Source organism: Rhinolophus sinicus, chromosome 2 (genome assembly GCF_057876585.1).
Source record: "Rhinolophus sinicus isolate RSI-liver-muscle chromosome 2, RSI-T2T, whole genome shotgun sequence".
NCBI classification, from domain to species: Eukaryota; Metazoa; Chordata; class Mammalia; order Chiroptera; family Rhinolophidae; genus Rhinolophus; species Rhinolophus sinicus.
Genome location: NC_142502.1, coordinates 173,312,857 through 173,332,208, shown reverse-complemented (window position 1 = coordinate 173,332,208; position 19,352 = coordinate 173,312,857). Strand labels below are relative to the sequence as shown.

Sequence of the window (19,352 nt, the reverse complement as noted above, 5' to 3'; positions counted from 1 at the left end):
CCGCTGCCAGCTTCTTTCTGCCTCATCTCCTTTACCATACCAATTAGGCTCCTGTGAGCCTCCTGTCCCACTTCCTGGCTCCCCACTGCTACCACTTCTAGACCAAAGGGGCAGCTCCCTATCCTGTGTGTGCCTCTGGCCCCTGAGGAGGCAGGGTCCTCCCAGATCTTTCTGAGGTGCCCCTGAGGCTCAGCGCAACAGAAGAGCCCAGCCCCCTCTGGAGCACCTGTGTCTCCCTCAAGCCTTCTTCTCTCTGGCTGCCTCACCAGGCCTAGGCAGCACCCTGAAGTCAGGCCCCCTCTGCATGTCCAGCTTTGTATCAGCCCAGCTAGGCCCACAGTTCTCAGCCTTTGGGCACCTCAGGCCACAGGTCACTCATCCATCTTCCCTCACGGCAAACATTAGCCCAGCCAGTGCCCATATTTACACTAGATAACTAGGTCTACAGGGAACCAGGAAACAGATCGCAGCCAGGCATTGCCAAGGGCAGTGTGTGTCTAATCTACAGAAGGGCTGAGCCAACCAGAGACGGGACATCAGAGAATCTCAAAGTCTTGGAAGAGGGACGTTAGAGTTCTTGATGCTGCAGAGGAGCATTTCCCAAACTGCTTCAGGGAATACTTGTCCCGCAATATGCCCGGTGACAAAAGCATGAGAAGGTCAAATAAGTGGGAAAACAGCGCGTTCTCCCAACTTTGGCTTTGCACATTAATACGTGGATGGCTCTGATAAAGCTAACACTTAAATCAAATGGCAACAAATCCTGTTAAATTCAGCCTCCCTCCAGTTTAATTTAGCCAGGCAACCCTTTTCTCACCCAACAGTTACTAACAGTCCATGGAACTGGTATTCCAGGATATTAACTGTGGGAAACACTGATCATAGAATGGTGATGCCAAAAAGAATTTTAAAGACCATCTAATCTACATGTTCCCCAAAATACTCATACTGATGATTAATATTTATTGATCCTAAGGTCCTAAGCATTGTAAGTCTACTAATTCATCAAATCCCCACAGCAACTCTATGAGGTAAGTACATCACTATTCTCACTTTACTGATGAGGAAACTGAGGCACTTACAAGATTAAGTAACTCGACCAAAGTTGAAAACTATCTGGTTCCAGAGGCTGTGCTCTCATCTACACCACTAAACACAGAAATTCCCCCGTGGAAAATAGAAACATCTATGTTCAGTTATTTCAAAAACATAACAATAACTTAATTCAGTCTCATAGAATCAGTTATCCCATGCTAATCAGAAGTTGTGATTGGCAGATGTGTTCTTAATTAACTTTGATGGGAAAATAATTATTGCCATCACAATTCTCTATTCAGTGCATGTCCTATGTAGTAGCTACACTGTACTGATCAATGTATTGAACTTCATAATTATAATCGTTCAAAATTTAGGCTCTATGAAAGGGTGGGTGAACAGAAAAAAATCACAAAAGGCATCCATAGCAAGAAAAAAGGTAGGAACCTTTTATCTTGCCCTATCCTCCCATGTTACAGATGAGGAAAATTGAGGCCCAGAGAGGGGAAACGACTTGCCAAAGGCACGAAGCTAGTTCAAGTAAGGGCCAAGTCAGACCCCCAGATCTCCTGCCTCCTACCCCCATGCTCTTTCTTCCACCCCAGGCTGTGGTTTTGTGGCCAGCTAGACCGGGAGTACAAGGTCAGGCCAGTGGGCATATGAGATCAATGGGGAGCACGCAGCTGAGCCCAGTCCAGCCAAGACCATTACCAAGGGCTAAGACTGGCTACTTGTGTTTTGACCAGAAGGAAATAGGCCACAGGGAGAGAAAGTCCGCTAAGAGGTACGATGACACCCAACCCTCTGCACGTCCCTGGAAGGCAGGATTCCAGCCAGTTTCTGAGCCCTCTGGCAACGCCAGGAGGAGAAGAGAACTGACACCCAAGATTCCCATGTCAATTCTCATTTTTCCTGCTGCCCCAAAATGTTTGTAATTAATCTTTATGACCAACCACGTAATTAATTTTTATATCCAACCACCTGGCTTCCGCAGGTAGAGTCCATGCCTCCAGCCAGGTGCCAGGGCTATCACTTAGCTGAGTTGCTCCCACTCAGGAACTGCTGGGCCCTGATTGAATGAACAGGTCAAGTTTGGTCATGCTGAGCCAGAGGGCAGAGAATAGAGCATTGGGTTTGGAACTGAGTATCCTGGGTTACAGTCCTGGCTCTGCCATTCACCAGCTGGGTGACCTTGAGAAGTTCACTTTCCCTCTCTGGGCCCCCATTTTCTCCTCTGTACAATATAAGGACGAGGCCACATGATCACTAAGGGCCTGTCTGGCTCTGAGAACCTTTGTTTTTTCAGTGGATTCATACAGGGTGGCTGGGAGAGGAGGGGCAGGGACAGCCCGGGTCAGCGCTCTGAGAGGCAGCAGCTAGAGTCTCATGGTTGGGGCAAGTTCTCTGACTAGTCAGTCCATCGAATACTGTGAGGGGGCGTCCTCAAAGAACCAGTCCCAGAGCACAGCCTCTCTGTGTGTCAGTGACACACAGGACACATGGAGCCCCTCACCCAGAGACACAGGGCTGGACAGAGGGAGAAGAGGGGGACTACCTTTTGCCCCTCTCTCCCTCATAAACCCAAGCCTGACGTGGGCAAGGACCAGGCCGGCAGCAGGCCCGCTGGCAGGCAGACAGGCCTTACCAAACTCCCAATTACTTCCCAGAAGTTCCAGGGTCCCCTGGGAGTGGCTCCACCCCAGCTGGCACCCCTCCACGCTGGGCGCCCACGTCAGCAGGTCCTCACAGCTCCCTTGTCCTTTCACCTAGTGACAATGGAACAGGCGAAGGGGCAGGGGCATGGTGACCCTGGGTCCGATACTTGGAAAAGCATCTGATTCCCTGGGCATTGCACCCCGGTTGCCGTTTCTGCAATGTCCAGCTCAGCGCAGTGCCCAAGGATGAGGGTCCAAATGGAATGCTCCCCTCTCAGGGCCTGTTTCCCATTCTGGTCACCTTTCCTAGGCTCTGAGGCATCAGAAGGAGCAATGAGTCAAAAAGTCCTAGTGGCCTTGGCCAATTCACGAAGACTCTCCAGCCTTCATTACTCTAAATATAAAATGGAGATAGTCATCATAATGACCTCGTAGGAAGTTTTTGAAGATTAAAGTTAAAAATGTACCTGAAGGATAAGACCTTAAGCCTCAGCCTGTGGTAGGAAGTGACAGTGGGCCCTGGGGGACATCTGACCCCAAGGGTAAGGCACATCCAGCCCGGGGCCAACCTGGACAGGACAGTGGCTGTAGTGGGGCATGAGGCTGTGGCCTGGTAAGAGCCTTTGGTTAAGCCTCAGTGGGCGACTTGCTTTGAAAATCACTAAATTCAACAGGAGCCAGACAAGAAAAAGAGCTGTCACTTCTCTGGGAGATGGGAAAAGCATGAGGGCACTCAGGATCTGGGCAGCCAGAGGCACGGAGGAGGACGTTGTGAGGAAAGCACTGGGGGAAAGGTGGCCGTCATGTCTGCTGGGACGTGGGCTGTATTCAGATTGGGGAGAGAACCCCTGCAGCTGGGGGCCTTGTGGGCAGCCCACAATGGGCAGTGAGGCTGCAATGCAGGTGAGCACCAGGTCTTCCTAAAGGATGGTGGGCCGGAAGTCACAGCCTATGAACAAACATGGGGTGAGGTGGTGGTGGTGGTGGTGGTGGTGAGAGAGGGTTCTTTTCCCTGATGATGGGATATGACTGCCTGACCCCACAGAGATTGCTCCCGCCCCCAGGGCTACTCTCAGGCCAACTTTCCCCTGTGAGATCCCATCACCACTGCTTCTCTCACCACTGCTACTATCACAAACTGCACAGGTTCTGAAGTACTTTCACGTCCAGTCTCTCCTTTACTCCTGACTGCAGCTCTGGCAGGCAGCCAGGTAGGATTAACAGCTGTGGTTCAACTCCCCAGAGTGCAGGCAAGGCAAGAGGTCCAGAGACGGGGATGGATTTGCCCAGGGTCACACAGCCAGCATGTGGTCAAGCTGGGGCTGGACCTGGGGTCCATGCTACCCAATCCCTGTCCAGCCCTGTCCAGAGTGCCATGCCCTCCCCCACATCCTGTGTGTTGCCGGCTTGGGGGACAGGGAAGGACAGGATGAGAAGCAACTCTGGCTTGGAGCCTGCCCAGCTGTCGAGGTGAGTTGTGGTCTGGCTGCCATGGCTGAGCTGGCAAGCACAATCTGTTCTCACCCTGCTGAGGCATGGAAGGGCCAGGCACGGTGGCTCACCAGCTCAGCTGTCCAGGCCCCTGGCACTGTCACCAGCTGGATTCTGTGATGGGGGCCAGCAGAACCCATTCTAAGGGCAGCCCACACACCCCAAGCTGTCCCCAGACCTCCCTGAGCTTTAAGAGTCAAATGGCCTTGGGCTGACAGAGATGCCAGCTTTACTGGAACTGAGTTGCCCCTCAGCCCAGGTGCTCTCTTGGAAATACGAGAGCAATCAGGTACTTCATTCATTACTCGTCGCAGGGAGCTGATGTTGAGCACTTGATGTGTACCAGGCTCTAGGCTAAGTACATTAAACGCATTACCTCACTTATTTCTCCACAAATGCTCTGTGAGGCAGGTGTGCTTATTAACCCCATTTTATAGATGTGGAAACTAAGGCTCAGGGAGGTTTAAAAAAACACGCACAGTCCATGGCAGAGTTAGGATTTGAATTCAGATCAGACACCAAAGCACACAGTATCCTGCCCTGCCATTCAGTCATCAAACATGATGCCCATGGAGTATTTTGGGCATACTCCATGGGCATGGCTGGCAATGTGGAGAGGGTAACTAGAGAGGAAGATGACAAGGTCCAGCAGTGCTCACCCCATCACCCCAACCTAGTGTTTATCTGTACATATATACTTGGGGGCCCTGGGGGATGGAACAGGGGGTGGTGATAATTTTGGCCTTGGAGTCTAAAGCTGAACATTCTCAGTGCCACACAAAACAGAGATCACCTACCCCTATGAAGAATCCAGGATGACTGCATGAAAGAAGCAGCATTTGGTTAAGTTTTGATGAGGCTTAGAAAAGAGGAAAAATTGGAAAACCTGCCAGCACTATTTTTATTATTATTATTATTATTATTATTATTAATCATCCTATTAGTGAAAGTAATAAATATCTTAACAGCCCAGTGAAGAAAACAAGGGCCAGGGCCAGAACCAGTAGAACTCATTTTACAAATGAGGAAACATGCTCAGAAAGGGGGAGTAATTTGCCTAAGGTCACACAGCCAGAACTTGTGCCTAGGGCTTCTGAGTTCCCATCCAGCGTCCATTACCCTCCAGGTCTCCCCACAGGCCATTTAATGGTTTGCTCAAAAGGAGGCTTTGCCTTTGTCTGTCTCCTGGCTTGGGGCGTGGGGTTGGGGGAGGTAGGGCTTAGGGTTGCTGGCTGGTGACAGTAACACCTGGAAGGACACCCAGAGCTCCTGCTTTGACAAGGGCAATGGCACCTCCCCACAAGGACAGACCTTACTTTGGGACCAGGCACAGAGGATGACCCCTAGGCCCAGACTGATGAGGACCCTGGAGCACTAATTCATCCAGCTGTGGGTGGGGGTGAGGTGCTGTCTCCTTTCTCTTCTGATACCGGTGGGGCCAACTGCCTCAGGGAGACTGGAGGACCCCAGCTGCCTTGGCTAACAAGAGGGAAATCATCAAGCAGACATCCAGGCCTCGGTTTCCCTCCCTCCACACCGAATCCCAGGATGTCAGAACCCGTATAGTCCAACCTTCTCCCCTTAGAGTCAAGGAAAGTGAGGCCCAGGTCTAAAGCCCACAGACACGGAACTAGAACCAGGTCTCCGGACTGACTTGCCAGTATCCGTCACACCATCCCTCTGTCTCTGGACAAAGTTTCCAACAGCCCCACGAGTCAGCTCCTTCTCTAGGTAGAGAAGACGCGTCAGGACTTTGAAGCCAAACAGTTCAAATAACAGGTTGTGCTGCTTCGAAACAGTGTCACCTTGGGAAAATCACCTAATCCTCCATTTCCTCCTTCCTTCCTACCAACCCTATTGAATTATCACAAGAGTAACCGAGAATCAGCAAGAAACTAGCACAGCACGTGGGGACAAGGCATGCTCCTATCTGTGTGTGTTGTCTTCTCTTCGGCTAGAAGGAAGGAGAGGCCGGACTCTACAAGGTGGGGGAGGAGAAGGGCCGAGAAAGGGGAAGGGAGGCAGGTTCCGGGAGGGCAGCCCCACAGTGTGTGCTTTAACTCCTCTCCCCCCAGGCTATGGCCACGCAGCGCCCAGCACGGATGGCGGCAAGGTGTTCTGCATGTTCTACGCGCTGCTGGGCATCCCACTCACGCTGGTCATGTTCCAGAGCCTCGGCGAGCGCATCAACACCTTCGTGAAGTACCTGCTGCACCGCGCCAAGAGGGGGCTGGGCATGCGGCGCGCCGACGTGTCCATGGCCAACATGGTGCTTATCGGCTTCTTCTCGTGCATCAGCACACTGTGCATCGGCGCTGCCGCCTTCTCCTACTACGAGCACTGGACCTTCTTCCAGGCCTACTACTACTGCTTCATCACGCTCACCACCATCGGCTTCGGCGACTACGTGGCGCTGCAGAAGGACCAGGCGCTGCAGACGCAGCCGCAGTACGTGGCCTTCAGCTTCGTCTACATCCTCACGGGCCTCACGGTCATCGGCGCCTTCCTCAACCTCGTGGTGCTGCGCTTCATGACCATGAACGCCGAGGATGAGAAGCGCGACGCCGAGCACCGCGCGCTGCTCACGCGCAACGGGCAGGCGGGCGGGAGCTGCGGCGGCGGGGGAGGCGCGGGCGGCAGCGCGCACACCACAGACACCGCCTCGTCCACGGCGGCGGCGAGCGGCGGTGGCGGCTTCCGCAACGTCTACGCCGAGGTGCTGCACTTCCAGTCCATGTGCTCGTGCCTCTGGTACAAGAGCCGCGAGAAGCTGCAGTACTCCATCCCCATGATCATCCCGCGGGACCTCTCCACGTCCGACACGTGCGTGGAGCAGAGCCACTCGTCGCCGGGAGGGGGAGGCCGCTACAGCGACACGCCCTCGCACCGCTGCCTCTGCAGCGGGGCGCAACGTTCCGCCATCAGCTCCGTGTCCACGGGCCTGCACAGCCTGTCCGCCTTCCGCGGCCTCATGAAGCGCAGGAGCTCCGTGTGAACGCCCGCGGGGCCTGGAGCACCCGGGAGCGCGGGCGGGGCGGGGGTCCTGCCCCAAGGAGCAGCAGGGGTTGGCGAGGGGGGCCTCCTCAGCCACCTTTAGCCCGTGGGGCGCCCCCCACACACCCTTCACCACCTTTCCCCAGCCCTCCCCCATCTCCGACTGTGCCTGCTTGCACCAGCCGGCAGGAGCCGGGGCTCTGAGGACCCCTGGAGCCCCCATCTGCGCCCTGCAAATTCCGAGAAATGTGAAACTTGAGAGGGGAGGTGTAGTGGGGAGGGAAGCCAGAAGCTGGGAGCCTCCCATCCCTTTGGAAATCTAAGGAGCTCCCCAGTCCTCAGAGGCCCTGTTGGTACCCAGACCTCCCCCGCCCCCCCACCCTATATCCGGAGGGGACTTCGTGTTCCGTATACGTTTGCATCTCTATTTATACCTCTGTCCTGCTAGGTCTCCCACCTTCCCTTGGCTCCAAAAGCCAGGGTGTCTTTGTCCAGGTCACCCCCACCCAGTCCACTCCCCTTTCTCATCCCCAGCTGTGTCTCCCAACCTCCAACGACCCTCTGTGTTGTTTTGCATGGCTTTGCAGTTATGGAGCAAGTGGAAAACCAGCAGTCCCTAAAGCTAGTCCCCAGAGGGCAGGCAGACAGAAGGAAGGACAGACAGGCTGCAGAAAGGGGAGTGACCCTCCAGGCTGCAGGGTGGTCCCACTGGCAGATGAACGCTAACTGGCTTCCAGTCACATTCTCAGAGTGGGCAAGGGGAATCCAGCCTTCCAGATACTACCCTTGGAATCAAACAGAAAACTTCACACTTGCCATCCCGGCCACTACTGACAATTACCAACTCTGACAGCTGTGGAATGGGTTTTAGCCTCTGAAAACCCTGTCCTGACTACTCATCATTTGGTTCTCACAACACTCCAGTTAGGTCACTCCATGGCAGGAGCCCTCATCCCCACTTTACCAATGACAGTGAGACCCAGACAGTTGACGTGACTTGCCCAAGGTGACAGAGATAGCAAAAGGCAAAGGGGAACAAGAACCCAGGCTACTTGTTCCCAGCTTGAGTTCCCTTTCCTTCCGACTCCTCTGCCCACTCCTGAAAGCGAAGCTCCTGCCCTGTACACTGGCATTGTGTGGGCAACTAGGTCCTGAACCAGACCCAGAGCCCAGGCCTGAGCCAGTGCTGGTACTCAGCCTCTATTCCACTTGGCGAGGAGGCAGGGCTCTGAATGGGCCCCTGAGGTAGGGTAGGACCCCTCAGTCTCTAGACTCCCTGCTTACAAACAGGGAAGTCCTTGGGACCAAAGTAAGAAAGGTGGCATCTCACCCAGAAAAGGCCAGGAGCTGGGGTTCTAGGAGTTTGGGAATCGGGCAGAGTGATCTGAAGAGCTGGCAGGGATATCCTACTGGGACATTATCCCTGGCGCCACAGCCAGTGTTGGTGCCTGTGTCCCAAGTAGCTAGAGATAAGCTAAAGCTGCAGCAAGAAACGCCCCTCCCAGGTGGGGTGCTTGGACATGTGTGCCCACTGCCTCTCCCCCCTGCAACCCAGAAGCCCAGAAGCAGATGGAGGTGAGACCCTAAGCTCCACTGTGGGGACACACAGCTAGAGCTGGTACCTTGACTCAGGACAGCAAAAGGGGTGGGTGAGGGGACTCTCCCCACTCAGTACTGCCCTCCCATGCTGTTCCCATGTCAGCTCCTTAACACTGCTGAGCAAGGCCAGTCCTGGCATTCAGGAAAGATGGAGTAGGGGCCCACAGGGTGATCAGCCTCAGCCCCACCCAGCCATCTGCTCAGCCTCTGGAAAGCCCTAGGAGAGAAGAAGTCTGGCCTGGCCTGTGTGTGAGTCCTCCCTCAGTGGGAGGAGCTGACTGCCCACATGCCAAGGAGATCAGGGCCCAGGACCCAGGGGTGTCCTCTGTGTTTATGTCGGGGTGGGGGGCACTGCTGGATGCCTCTGTCCTGTGTGTGACCCTGCCCTCGAGGGGTCCTGTCCTGTCAGTCCCGAGGGAGCCACAACCAAAGTTGCAGGGAAATGGTGGGGAAGGAGGCTGAATGGCCCTGGGCTGAGCGTGGCAGACGGCTCCGTCTCAGCTAGGTCTTTCCCAGGGCACTGGAAGGCCAGTGTTGCTTCCCCCTCACCCCTCCCACTGCAGGCAGCCTTTCTGCTTCCCCAATGCCTTATGCCTGGGCACACTGCCACAGAATATGCAATATGTGTGGGTGACATGCCCCCACACCCACACCCCCACCCCGGGCAGCCCCTGGACCCTAAAGGCTGCGGCTGCCATGGCCTCCCTTCAGCCCCTCCTGCCTATCTGTCTTCACACTGAGAATGGCGCCTAATAAATGCTGTCATGGAGACCAGGCTCAGGCTCAGCTGCTTTTCTCTTCTGTATATCCTGGGCGCTGCCAGGGAGCAGCCATCCCCCACCGGAGTCTACAGACACACCCAGCTGATGCACCTCGGGCTGACGAAGACCCTTTGCTTCCAGGGGCCTTAGGGAAAAGCCTGGAGGCGACACTGGCTTCCCTTTTATGATTTCCTCCAAGATCCAGATTTCCTCAGTGTCACCCTGGAACAACTATAAAAATAAGACAAGACCTTAGAAAAGAAATCCCCTTGTAAATGAGTAAACTGAGGCCCCTTACTTTGAGTCTCACAACTGTGAGTGGCAGACCCAGGATTAGAACCAGAGCTGGGGATTCCAAGGCCAGTGTGCCCCCTCCTCACACAGCCTGCAGAGTCTGACTGGACACTCTCCAGCTGAGAGTGACACCCCTGTCAGCCAAGAGTGGGGGTACCGTCCTCCTCCAGCAGGGTCTCCTAGGCCCAGTGGCCTGATTCACACAAAGATATCTCTTTCAAAGGGAGACATCCGGGTACATTTTTCTCTGGGTATAGAGGGACAACTCAGCCTGGGACTGGACCCCGGAGCCCAGGACAGACCCTGGGAGCAGATACACCCTGCCCAGTTGGTGCCATCCCCTGGAATCTGCTAGCCAGTCGCTTCCAGATGTCGCTGAGTACAATCCACAATGCCTTTTACACTGCAACCCCATAGCTATCTATCCGCATGCCTATCCACCAATCTTTCTTTCATAAAACAATACTTAACCCCTACTACAGCCAATGCATTCTACTACTTTCTACTCCAGTTCATGTTATAAAATGCTGGTCACGACACACTAAATTGATTTCTCTCCCCATTAATGGTTTACTCCCTGCAAATTGAAATACACAGAAGAAATAAAAAGGGTGGAGGTAGGGGCACTCTCTCCCAGTCCTCCCACCTACCCACATGGATCAACTGAAAGACACAGAGGGAAGCGTATTTATTGGGGGATCAGGGATCAACACAGAAGTGGTAGCACCAGCACCCCCCCCCCCCCCAGGAGGCAGGACACAGTGTGACAGTGCTCCTGGCTGCTCCCTGCAGCTGCAGCAGTCTCCTGGGACATGTTCCTTGTTGGCCTGTGGCCCTTATGGCAGTCTTAGCTCCCATTGGCTTACCTGCACCTATAACCACTTCATCAAAGCCAGGGCTTCCTGCCCATGGCCCACTGCCTCTGCCTTTTTTAGTGCAACAGCAGAAATGATGTCACTTTTGAGGTCAGCGGTGACCAGTACAAGGTTGCTTTTACTTTCTTAAGCACTTCTTGTAGAACATAAACATGCTGACACTTGCCCTCCTTTCTTCATCACCCAGGACAAAATAATCAGAGCTCAACGGAATCTCCAAAGGGCTGCGTTCATCCCAGTTTTCAGAACTGTGACAGCGCTGAACTGCACCCCAGCCCACAGCTCCTAAGTGCTCAGAATTGCCCGTGGTCTTAGTATGGGCTCTTTATCTCCAGATGATGCCTTCCCCACCCTCCTCCCTTCCACACAACATCTGAGGCATCCTGCACTAAAATATATATACTATATGTACAGCAAAACGAAAATAGAAAACCAGCACCACAGAGTGCGGGTGGGGTATTAAATATACCAAGATCCGGGCTGATGTGGTAACTTCCTGTGAGATCAGATGGAGACAGAAGCTTTCTGGGAGCCAAGAGAGAAAGAGGCCTGCAATGTCAGCTCTTCCCAAAACATGTCCCATGGTGTGGCTTGTTGGTTCCTTGGCCAAGTGAATCTGGGGAAATGCTGTGCGTGTCACTCACCCCTAGAGCTTCACAAGGCATCTTAGCTTAGCAAAGGTTCTGAAAAGCCTGCAGCAAACACAGCTGCTTACTTCCACTTACCCCAGGCTTGTGCAAAGTCATGCCCAACACCAGACCCTCTGTTTGTGTGGTATAGCTTCACACCCTGTGGTCCACAGAGCACGCTTTGGGAAATGCTGATGTAGCCAAATCTCATTGTCTGATGAAGAGAGAAGGCTGATCCTCCCCCTCAATAAATTCTAAAAAGAATGTAGTTTATAAGTCCTTCTATAACTGAAGGCCATGGCATTACCAAATACACATTTTATTCTCAATTACGTGTCAGCTCCAACCAAGGCTCAGAGCAGCTCACTTGCCAAGATCAGGCCGTGGGCTGGTGGCAGAGCTGGGATTTGAGCCCAGGCCCGATGACTCCTAAGCATACGTTCTCACCCACCTCGCTGTTTCCTGTCCTCATGCTGGTCCATGTCTTCAGCAAAGGTTTGGCAGTATCGTAGAGCTCTCTAGAACACGTCGCTTCTCGTTCAAAACTTTGGTGAGAGGGCAGGCTGTAATCTAAAATGTCATCCTTCAAAGATGCCAGATTCTGATGGAGCGAAGAAATCATGTTCCACCCAGGGTCCCCCACTCCCACATGTCAGACCGTTCAGCTCTTTCTATAGGCTCAGTGCTGTCCCCAAGCCGAACAGCATCCCACAACTCATCTCAGGAAACCAGGGGCCATGAGGGCTGTTCAGGGCCAGGGAAGGACTTCTTCAGGACAGACATACTGCCCAAAGAAAGAGCAACTGCCCACACTGACCACGCTAGCCTCCCCACGCCAGGGCACACCTCCCCATCTCCACCAAGTAGCATGCAGCTGATGCCCCTTCTCACTCCCAAAGCTGATTAAAACCCTGGTTCCAGGGCCGGCCTGGTGGCTCAGGCGGTTGGAGCGCCGTGCTCCTAATGCCAGGAACCGCGCGGGCAGCCAGCAAGAGTGGCCAGCAGCCAGCGTGAGCTGCTGTGAGCGGCCCACCGATGACCGGCAACCACCTGCCTCAGCCAGGGGAGCACAAAGCTCCTAACACTAGCACGAGCCAGGGAGCTGTGTCCTACACAACTAGACTGAGAAACGACGGCTTGAATCGGAGTGGGCAGGGGAGAGGTTGAAGAAGGGGAGGAGGGAAAAAAGACTCTGCACTCCTCTGTTTTAAAGGAAGAGATTTTTGTTTGCAGAGAGGAAGTGAGATGTTCAAGGTCATGAAGCAAGATAAAAGTGTAGCCAGGATTAGTGTCCAGATAGCCTAACTTTCCACCCTCCTCACACCACCATACACAGAGTGGGAGCCCAGCCTTCACTGACTCTGATTTCAGATGAAAGCTGCTAATCTCTATAGTTGAGTCATTCTCATGCTGGAAATTTCCCACATCTACGTCTGGACAAATATCAAGAGATTCACATCCCCACCCCTCAGTCTCCCAGCTGGGGAGAGCCTTGTGGGTGGTGCCAACTCCTTAGGGCAGGGACTATGATGGAATTGACCATCCCTGCGCCCTTCTGCCTTGACAGCAAAGGGCTGACATTCCTTAGATGTTCGCCCTTCTCCAACCCCAGTTCCAGGCACAAAGCTAATTATGACGACCTCAAACATCTTTCCAAAGATTGGATTAAGTCTGAGGGTGTTCAATTCTCGTTAATAGACTCTTCAGGGAAGTCTCCTGGCGCTACTAGGAAAGGCTTTCCTTCTCCTAAAAGAAATCACAACGGAGGAAACACCATTCTACTCTAACTGGACCTTTCCAGGTCTATGTGTGATGCCTGGAACAGTGGCAGCTATCTTGTGAACAAGAGAGAAGACATCATGAACATAGTGAGGATGACAGAAGGAGGAGATGGAGAGCTTAATTGTCACTGTGACATTGAGGGATCCCTGGAACCCCTGACCTCAGGACCTCTTATCACAGGAGATGGAAAGTGAAAGACCCAGATGTGTTTGCCATTATTGGCAGCCGAAAACCTCATAGCCCACAGGCTCCTGCAACAGGATTGGTGCACTGTCTGAACCCAGTGGATCACAAGAAATGGCTTTGTTTCTCCTCCCTTCACAGGCTTTAGCAACACTAGGTTGAGTCTTCCATTCTTGTCTTTTAAATAGTAGCTGGGGCCAGGGTGGCCGGTTAGCTCAGTTGGTTAGAGCGCGGTGCTCTTAACAAGGTTGCCTGTTTGATCCCCTCATGGGCCACTGTGAGCTGCACCCTCCACAACTAGATTGAAACAACTGCTTGACTTGGAGCTGATAGGTCCTGGAAAAACACACTAAAAAAAAAATAAATAAATAAAAACAAGAAGAACAAAACAAAACAAAACAAAAACCTTTAAAAAAAAAAATATATATATATATATGTATATATATATATATATATATATATATATATATATATATATAGTAGTTGGGGCCAATTCCAAAGCTTTGTGGTCACTCTTGGGTAGAAGGAAGTCCAGTCTAGTCCAGTTTAAAACTTTAATCTCAAGTCCATTTTAATGCTAATATTCTCCCCTCCCTGCTCCCGGAATAAACCATCCTTCAGCCCAAGAGACTTAGAAAGGGGAGGAGGCGTGTTCTCCTCCCCCATGCCCACCTTCTATTTCTGACTGTTCCACAGTCAGGCTGGGGAAGAGGGACTCGAAAGACAATGGAAGCCCTCCTTGTGCTGGCTCTCCCACGCCCCACGAGGGGTTTTTAGAACGCAAACAAGAGCCTCTTTACTGCCCTGTTCCATAGAGGGCCAGCCCAGTGTCACCAGAGCTCAAGCCTTTGGAGGGTCATCCTTCCCCCACCAGCCTCTTCTGGCCTCGCAGCCAGCTCTCTTGGGTGGAAGACTATAAAAATCCAAAGGTGGCCCAGCCATATTCCAGTGTCCACTTGGCCCACAGGACACTCACACATCCTGACCCTGCCGGACAGTGTGAGTGCAGACGGCCTCCAGTGAACCTGTCACCTCTCCCCAGTGCCCTTTACCCTTGTTCAAACAGGTAGAGGGTGGACCAGCACGTTCATCTCTCACGTAGACATCCAACCTGAAAGGAAGATGCCAAGTCCCCTTCTTGTGGTTTCTAAGAGTGATTCCTGGGAGCCTGCTGCACCGACCTAGCTAGGTGGGGGAGTCATAGCATTCTTCCCCCAGACTAACAAGTCACAGTTAAAGTGACCCTCCTTCCTTTCTCTGATCTCTGCTTATTTATCCAGGCCAGCAAGGTCTAAGGACATCTCTCTGTCCTTGACTGTACATTCTGGTAGTTAATACCAGGGCAAGAGAAAAAGTCAGTGTCTGTTCTGTCCCTTTCAAGCCAGGCCTCTCCTGCACTGAAGCTAAGCAGTTGCTCTTTTTAATGTCAGTGCAACATCTCATTGACTTAGCACTACTAGATCTCATCTGGTTGGTGCCAAGCTTTTGATGATGTTCCAGATGTTGACGCCTGGTTCCACTATTAAATCTATCCTGCTCTCTCCCAGCTCCACACCACCCACAGATTTGATAATCCAGTTTTCTGAGCCATTATTCAAGCCTTTGATGAAAATATCAAAGAGAACAGGCCCTAATAGAGGACCATTAATTCAGGGTGACATTTATTCCAGCATGTTCCTGGTGAACTGTTACTGGCTCCTGCTACTTACCACTTCCTTTTATCTGTGCTCTAAAATTGTCTGTTTGATCAAAGCTCGCAGGTGGCTGGGCTCCAGTCCACAGTTCCCTTGCCCCCCCAGGGTGTCAGCGACCTGAGCTGGGGATTTGAACTTGCTGAAAATAGCAGGTGCTTCCTTGCCTGGCTCAGCCTTCACCCCCTCATTTGGGCTTCTTCATTTAGCTCAGCTCTGCCCAGCCCACACCCAGCCCCAACTCCTGAGCTGAACACTGTCCTTCTCATCCCTTTCCCAGCTCAGGCTAGGCTCCTCTCTCAGGCAACTGGCCTGTCCCTGAGGAGAGCAGATAGGAGGGCAGTCACTGGAATAGTCGTGATGGCCCCAACAGTTGAGATCTGCCATAGGAAACTGCTGATGTCCAGGACTCTTAGGTCAGCTAGGGCTGGGGTAGGCGAAGCAAAGGAAATTTGTTAAGTGAGTGCCAGGAGCTGGGTTAGGTGTATTACCAGGTCCTCAGCAGAGCCCTGCGGATGTAGGCACAGTTGTCTCCATCTCCTGGGAGAGGAAATTGGGGTACAGGGAGGTCCCATCACTTGCCCAAAGTCAACCGACCAGTAAGTGGCAGAACCAGGTTTTGAACCCAAGGCTATGTGTTCCACCTTCCATGCCTGACCACCACACGCTCTGGCTCACTGTGCCACTGTTTTCTCAGCTTCCCAGGTGCTCCTCCCAGGCTAGCAGGGGGACCCAGCTACTGCTTTAGTGGCCTCTGGAAAACAGAGTAAGCCTGAGCTCAGTTCTTCCTGATCCCCCCAGAGGCAGCAGCAGGTGGGTGGGGTGACATCAGGCTACAGGGAAACCACACCAGTGTTCCTGAGACCTGAGCGACCTGGGATTAATCTCCCAGATCTGGCACCACAGACGTGATATGAATCTGCTGCCATCCCGCCCCCTCCAGCCCATCGTGGTGAACAGATGGGCAGACCCCTCCCTGGGGTCTAAGTAGGGCACTGCTGAGGCTGCTGGGAGACAGGGAGGGTGGCCAGTCAGAGAGGGAGGGAAAGAAGCGGCAACCCAGCTTACCCCACCCTGCCCGGGCCCCCAGAGCCTGTGGAATCAGAGGCTCAGCTTTCTGCTGACAAAGGTGGGTGCGGCTGCAGCACCCTGGCAGAGACACGCATCCCTGGGGTGCTCAAGCAGAGCCTGGACAAGCGTTGCCCAGGATTCATGGGCCAGTCAGGCAGCCCTTGCTAACTCCAAACTCCTTAGCCTAAGGAACTGATAAGCAGCAGGGACTTCCTCCTCGGGGCTCCAGAGTGAAGCCTGGGCAGTATGGTGCCCAGACCCAGACTCCATTGTCTGCTCCCACCACAACCACAAGCACAGCAGGGTGGCATGGGGCATGGAGTGCTGGAACAACGTGGAAACATAAACAGCTGGCTATCAGAGCTGGAAGGAACTGAGGAACCATGAGTACAATGCTTTCTGTTTTACAAGTGAACACGGAGGCTCACAGAGGGGAGGGATGAGCAAGCAGTGAGTAGGTGACAGAGCCAGGGGCTCCTGGCTCCCTGGCTAGCTTTCCTTCCACATCAACACAAGCCACAAGCTTGTAGCCACCAGGCACTGGAAACAACCCAAACGTCCACCAGCAGGTAAATGGATAAACCAACGGAGCACATGCATCCCAAGGACGACCTCCTACTCAGCAACACCAAGGAATGACCCAGAGATCCATGCAGCGTGGACGAGCCCAAATCACCTGAGTGAAAGAAGTCAGTTGAAAAGAAGAGTACACGCTGCAGGATTCCATTCATATAAAGCTGGGGAAAGTGTAAACTAATCTAGAGGGACAGAAAGCAGATCGAGGGTTGCAGGGGAGGGGATCGGATGGTGGCAGGAGGAGCATTAAAAAGGGGCGCAGGGAAGGTTTGGTGTAATCAGGACTGTGCTGGCAGTTTCACACATCAAAATTTATCAAATTCAACATTTTAAATATGTACAGTTTATTATATGTCAGTGTTATCTCAAAACAGCCGTTGCTAAAAAACAAAGTACAGAGGCATTGAACATGGCCCACCCAGGTCCGCCAAGCAGCCCACCTCAGTGTGTCCTGGTGGCCGGGCTGAGGTGTAAGTTCCCTACACCTCCTTACCAGAGGGTCAGTGGGGAGGTCGCCAAAGCTTCTGGTTAATTCTGCCCACCCCAGAACTGCTATACGCATGGTGTTACCAATGTCAAGTGAAGCCAGATCTGTTTCAAGGTGTAACAAACAATCCATACGGGGTTGCTACACAAGCCAGACATCAAGCAAAGGTCAACGTCAACGGGTGTCTCTACTCGGGAGAAAGGAAAACCAGTTCCCACTCCACTCTCCCAGGGCTAAAGCAAGCTGGGCTGCTCCTTCGGTGGAATTGAAAAGGAGTTCCTTCTGGAAGGCACAGCCTCACGTGGTGCACAAGCAGCCCCTTCGTGTGGAAAAAAAGGGTGCCCCTTGCTGCAGGCACATAGCTTGGGGAGGCGCTGGGGAAAAGAGCAAGGAGGTGCTTAATGCCACTCCCACAGGGTCACTTTTCACTCTAGAGAAGACTGTCCTCCTTGACGCAATTACTCTGCCTGCCCCCTCCTCGCTAAAGCCCATCTCTGCTGTGGAGAAAAGGTCATTTTGCCCAGAGTCGCTAAAAATTACACATTAACAGTCCTACTGATTTCCAGCAGTTTCACATGCTGGCTTTGGCCAAAAATTTCTTTAAAAGGCCATCCTCCCTTCTTTTTCCATTGAGTTTACATTTTATAATATTTAAACAGAACCGCTTTTAAGCTAAGATACGCAGTACTTTCCTCACATGTCCCCATAAAAAGTAAAATCTGGGAACTGTCTACATTGGATGGCTAGGGAATGCCTTCGGAGCCCAGCAATGATTAGCTTTGTCTCCACAATAGTTTGGGATACTGCTGCCTCAAACCAGAGAACTCCCTCCTCCAAGAAGCCCTCATGCTTCCCATCCAGGCTCCGAGCCATGGATATCAATCTCTGGGAGAAGGTGCCTTAGCAGAAGCAGCTTCTCCACTCTTTATACACCTGACAGCTACATTTACTGAAGTCATCTAACATGTCAAGGGCAGAGACTGCTAAGAGAACTACCTATTATACTTCATTTGCCAGGTCGACCCTATAAGACAGCTATGACTATTATACCCATTTTACAGATGGGAAACAGAGGCTCAGAGAGGTCAACAGACCCTTCACCCTGACTCCACAACCCACATCCTTTAAGGCTCTCTGCCCCAGCCGAGGCATCCAGAACTGACAGAGAGACTGAAACCTTGAGCCAGGCCTGGGGTCCCACCCACCTCATAAGCCCATCCATCCTGCCGTCCTGGTTGAGGACACCTGACTGCATCCTCCACCAATTGAGCCCAAAGAAGCTGAGCCCTCTGCCATCGTTTTTGTTATTTTGCTTCTCTTTCTCCTTGAATTACTCACCCTACAATGCCCAAGATACTACTGTGGGTTTGCTTTTTTTTCACGTTAAAATTCCCTCAGGTGACTCAAATTTTTAAAAGCTGGATGGGCCCCAGCCCCAGCACCTCCCCGTTAGCAGCAGGGGCAGCGCGCCATCTAGTGGCTGTGGAATGAACCTCGTATTGGCTGCCCTTTAGAAATAGAACCGGGGATCTGGGAGGCCCTGAGGTTGTCAGGTGGTCCAGCTGGGGTTCAGAGAAGGAAAGTGACCAACCTAAAGGCACACAGCAAGTTAATATCCAGTCTCCAGGACCACAACGCAGCTTGGGCAGCAAGACTGTGCTTCCCAAACTTCCCTGGTATTCAGGGGATGCTGCACATCTGGAAGCAGCTCTCAATTCCAGTAGTTGTAAGAGTAAAGGAAATGCACCATCTTCCTGACAGTGTGTCCTTTATTCTGGTTACCATTTTTGAGTAGGTAACAGTTCACATGGTATGGAGTGCAAAAGGTGCAAAAAGGGTATATGGTGAAATTTAATACAAATTTAATATGAATCTCACCCCAACACCCAGTTCCCAGCCAGAGAGGCAACCAGAGTTATCAGTGTCTACATGTCTATCCGGAGACTGTATATTTAAAAGTATACATATTTTCTCATTTTTCACATAAAAGGTAGCATTTCCTTCACTGGGCACTTAAGGTATTTTGGAGGTGATTGCACATTAGCACATAAAGAGCAGACTTGTTCCTATGTAAAGACTCACAGTATTCCCTCTGTGGGGTATATGGAGGTACCACCATTTATTTAACTCCTTTCCTTTTGGTGGACATTTATGTGACTCCCAATCTGCTGCTATAACAAACACATATGGGAAAACCTATAGAATCAATTCCTAAAAGTGGAATTGCTG

The 19,352-nt window shown here is 52.3% G+C and overlaps 1 protein-coding gene across 1 annotated transcript in view; it reads left to right on the top strand.

The window, feature by feature from the left end:
* The window catches only part of KCNK3 (potassium two pore domain channel subfamily K member 3), a 37,599-nt gene extending 28,049 nt beyond the window's left edge, over positions 1–9,550 (top strand). The window contains exon 2 of the mRNA XM_074331806.2: positions 6,257–9,550. Coding sequence (XP_074187907.1) covers positions 6,257–7,176 — 920 coding nt within the window. The 3' untranslated portion in view covers positions 7,177–9,550. The remainder of the gene's footprint in view (positions 1–6,256) is intronic.
* Positions 9,551–19,352: the final 9,802 nt, after the last annotated feature.